At 53.1% G+C, this 4,121-nt stretch overlaps 1 protein-coding gene across 3 annotated transcripts in view; it reads left to right on the top strand.

Moving 5' to 3' along the window:
* NSDHL (NAD(P) dependent 3-beta-hydroxysteroid dehydrogenase NSDHL) overlaps positions 1–4,121 on the top strand; it is a 21,754-nt gene that overhangs the window by 5,545 nt on the left and 12,088 nt on the right. The window contains exons 1-3 of one of the 3 annotated variants that reach the window (XM_027768085.1): positions 48–68; positions 695–809; positions 1,111–1,269. In XM_027768085.1, the coding sequence (XP_027623886.1) occupies positions 738–809; positions 1,111–1,269 (231 nt within the window). In that variant the 5' untranslated portion in view covers positions 48–68; positions 695–737. Of the gene's footprint in view, positions 1–47; positions 69–694; positions 810–1,110; positions 1,270–4,121 lie in introns of those variants that run through there. The other 2 variants (XM_027768084.1, XM_006168030.3) reach the window with 2 other exon arrangements.

Below are 4,121 nucleotides of genomic sequence, written 5' to 3'. Positions count from 1 at the left end.
CCGCTGCCTGCCATGTCCAAGGAAACGCCACAGTGGGGGTCTGCCACTGGAGCCGTGGCCTCCCTTTGGTAACATCGTCAGACCGTGTCACTCCTGTCTCCCTGTCATGAGCCACTCAGTCCCTGCCATACTCTCACTACTTCCCGGCTGCTTTCTGATGGCCACAGGTCCTCCAAGTTCATCCTCTCGTAGTTACGGTGGCTTTCACCAGGCAGAGAGCTCCATCTCTTATATCTGCTCACACCCCAGCCGGCATCCTACGCCCTGCCATCATGGGGCCGAGCACTCGGGGGCATTTCATTGATGGGGAAACAGCACAGGAAAGAACTGATTGGAGCAGATTGACACAGTTCCTGAAAGGGCCAGCACTGGGTCCCAGGACTGCCTAGGCCGGGGCCTGCCACCATCTAACGAGCAGCACAGGAGAGGTCAGGGCAACTGATGCACACGGGTGCCCTGGGAAAGCTGCCATGCTATAGATCTGCTCTTGTCCCCCCGGCGGATGAGGTTCTTTCATTCCCCACTCGCCTCTGAGCCAGGCCCGCGGTGTGTGAGGCACACGGCGAGAGCAGCATCCTTCAGCTACAGCCACGGTTCAGCTGTTCGTGGCTGGGGAGCACGGCTGCCCAAAGCACTAACAGCTGAAGATGCTTGGCTGACACAACACTAATGTCTGTCTCAATATGTCTTTAAGAAGAGAGCAGTTGACTGCCAACAAGACCATATTGTGAGCCGAAATGGAACAAGCAGCTGGTGGACCGACGAGGGACCAGGCTACAGGGACACATTTGACAGAGGACGTTCCCAAAGTGAGTGCTGGTATCACAGAGGCTAACCAAAAGCACAAGCAAGCCTCCGATGTTTGCGTGGGGGTTGGAAACCTTCCAGTGCATTTATTAAGCAAAGTCAGGTGTTATCACCGAACATAAGTATACGTAAATATCTCTATTTTATATATACATATATGTACATCTTTATTTCTGTCTCTGTCTGTATTTTACTTCCTGCTGGGTAACAGACAATGTGTGTCAGAGCACAGTGCTTTAAAACAACCATGTTCTTGCTCATGACATGTAGGTCTGGTCTCAGCACCATCCCTCTCTTCCGCAGGCTAAGAAGTGCACGGTGATCGGAGGTTCTGGATTCCTGGGGCAGCACATGGTAGAGCAGTTGCTGGCACGTGGCTATGCCGTCAATGTGTTCGATATCCGACAAGGGTTTGACAACCCCCAGGTGAAGTTCTTTCTGGGCGACCTCTGCAGCCAGCAGGTAACAGGCCCTGCAGCCTTGCTGGTTTCCCACAGGCCCCCCAGGAAAATCTGCCATTTGCTTGCTCAGAGGCCAGTGCTGTTGATTGGGAAAAAAAAGTTTAATTCCAACAAATTGTTTTCTTTTTTTCTTTAGCTTTTTGCAGTAGGGCACGTGAGCTCACTAGAGAGAGACAGAGACAGACAGCAAAAGAAGAAAAGAAAAAAATCACCCCCTCCCAGGGGAATGGCCATACCTCAATTCCCTCTCCGCCAGTCTCCTTTGGGGACTTCAGGCATGCAGGCATACACCCCTAGCAGGATTTGTAGGCACTCCCGGATCCAGGACTCAAGCTGCACCATCGGCCATTCGGGATCCAGTACCTTAACCGCCCCACCACCTACTGGCCCTAATTCTGAAAAAAAAAAATGTAAAGGATAAGAAAGTATTTAGCACAGGCCACATTTTTATCGCTCAGAATGAGGACGTGCCATTTCTGTCGCAGAGGTGAACAGTTGCAAAAGCAGCCCATCAGTGCCAAGGTGACCAGCCGGTACTCCCCTCAGGGTGTGCGTGCTAGGCCACGGGACTTCGTCTTTTATGGAGACGTAATTCACGTGCCGTAAATTTTACCATTTTTGTGAAGTGTGTCCTTTCATTGTCTCTGCTCCTCTGGACAGTTCACAGACGTGGAATCATAGGACAGAAATGTCTTCAAATTTTTACCATGTCATGATATTAATATTTTGAATTCTATTAGGCATTGCCAGATTGCTCACAAAGCTGCAAGGCCAAGTTTGCGGGCACATCAGTGGATTAGCACCCCCAGTGCTCCATGTCCTTGGTGACACTGGGCCTATCAGACATTTTGGGGCATGAAAGGGCAATGGTGATGTACGGGGTTGGGCGTCCACCTGTGCAGGATCAGTCATGTGCCCTTCTTGGTCGGCATTTGGCTTTGCTCCATGCCAGTACCCCTTGTCCATTTATTTTGGGGCTGCCTTGTTCTCAGTGCTCATGTACTGGGGACACCCCCTTAGCATGCTGTATGTATCACAGATGACCTCCCTCGGCTGGCCCTGGGCTCTTGTTCTTGGCCTTGGTGTCATTTGCCATCTGGTGGGTTTTGTTCTTATCCATTTGAATTTGAATGACATTTCAAAATCCCAGCTAGTTTCTGCCTTTGGGCCTGGCAGTGGGGTAGACACCTTCCTGCTCGTTCTTGCCACTTTCAGACCATTCTCCTGTGCCCCGCCCTAATCCCCTCCAGCCCTGAAGATGGCACATCAAGCTGCACAACCCCCGGCACCTTCCTAGGCGGCGCCACAGCATTCCTTCCTGATTTTAGTCTCCAGCCGATGCCCACCTTGATGACCTTGCGGCCATGACCGTTGGTGAATTCTGTATTCACCAATACCCTTGCCTTGCGTTTCCTTTCCCTCCCACCACTGGTCTTGTACTCTGTCCCCATTGTTACTCCGTGGGCCTGAACCCTGTGCTGCTCCATCGCACTGAAGGCTGCTGGCTTTCCAGTCCACACCCTCTGAGGCCTCGGCTCCTCCACCACCACACAGCCATTTGTGTCCTTGCTGCCTTTGGGTCTACGGCCCACACATTCTCTAGCCTCAGCTTGACCCCCCTTGCCACTTTCTCTTCTTATGGATGTAAGCCAGGGTTCCCCAGAGAAACAACCTGGAATGGGGTGGCTGGACGGAAGAGAGGAGGAGAGAGAGGTTGACATCAATTCCAGGAGTTGGTTCAGGTGAAGGGAGACTTGGGGGTCACCTGGAAATGGGCAGGAGCTGGTGCTGCAGCTGAGTTAGACTCCTCTCCTGGAGGCCTTCACTGGAGGGGTGCAGCTAACCCAGATTATCAAGGACAGTCTCCTTTACGTGAAAATGGACAGACAAGGTGCTAGCTAACCTTGGCCACCAGAGACCTCCACAGCAGCACCAAGACTAGTACTCACTGGTGACTGGGGCCTAGCCCGGCAACACATCAAAGACCCATCACCCTGTGACTCCAGCTCTGGGTAAAGTCAATTCTCTCTTCCTGATGGCTCTTGGGTGGAAAAGGGCATCCAGGCTTGCTCCTTTCTGCTTTTTCCGTGTCCACAGCTGTCAAGTGGCCCCTGAGGCCACCCGGCAGCTGTCCACAGGTCTACCCACACCCATCTGCACTCTGCCTCCCCCACCATGCCTGGGCATGCCACGTCCATGCAGAAGCACCCATCCAGCGCCAGCTAGAACCCACCTCCTGCTCTCTACACAAGGATTCTGCTAGGGGTTCTCCCCCATCCTGCATCAGCACTTCATCCTTCTCTGTATGTATCACAGCCATCAACCCACAGACATGCTGCAGTGTCATCTGTCTTCAATGCCCTAACACTGTGTCCCAGCTGGGAGCCACCCTTTGCAGCAGAGCTCAAAGAGGCGCTGGCACTCACTAACCCTAACCCCCCTCCACTGGCTCAGTTAGGTCCCTGTCACAGCACCAGGGACCTCAAGGGTGACAATGAGGTGGTCAGGTCTCCTTGTCAGATACTGGGATGCCACATGCACTCCTTTCTCCTCCTGCCTCACCCGTTGACCCTTCTCAGGCTCTGTCAGTTCCCAACTTTGCAGGCTCCAGGCGTATTGTCTAGATCTCGTTCCTCTTCGGGGTGGTCAGTTTTCTGCGAAGTCATCCTCTCTCTTGGGTTAAGTACAGTCTAGGAATTGACAAGGCCCCAGCTTGGTCTCTCCAGCCCACAGCTCATTTCAGGCCTGCCTCATTCCAGAGTTGAGTTCCTGGAGGTTCCCTGTCTCAAGCTCTCCCTGTTCCCCGCCACAGCAGCCCCTCCCACTAAGGTCTTCTCCATCTCCATCAGTGCG

Source organism: Tupaia chinensis, unplaced genomic scaffold, assembly GCF_000334495.1.
Source record: "Tupaia chinensis unplaced genomic scaffold, TupChi_1.0 Scaffold145456_1, whole genome shotgun sequence".
NCBI lineage: Eukaryota > Metazoa > Chordata > Mammalia > Scandentia > Tupaiidae > Tupaia > Tupaia belangeri.
The sequence above is the reverse complement of the archived record's forward strand: the minus strand, read 5'-3'. Positions and strand labels throughout refer to the sequence as shown.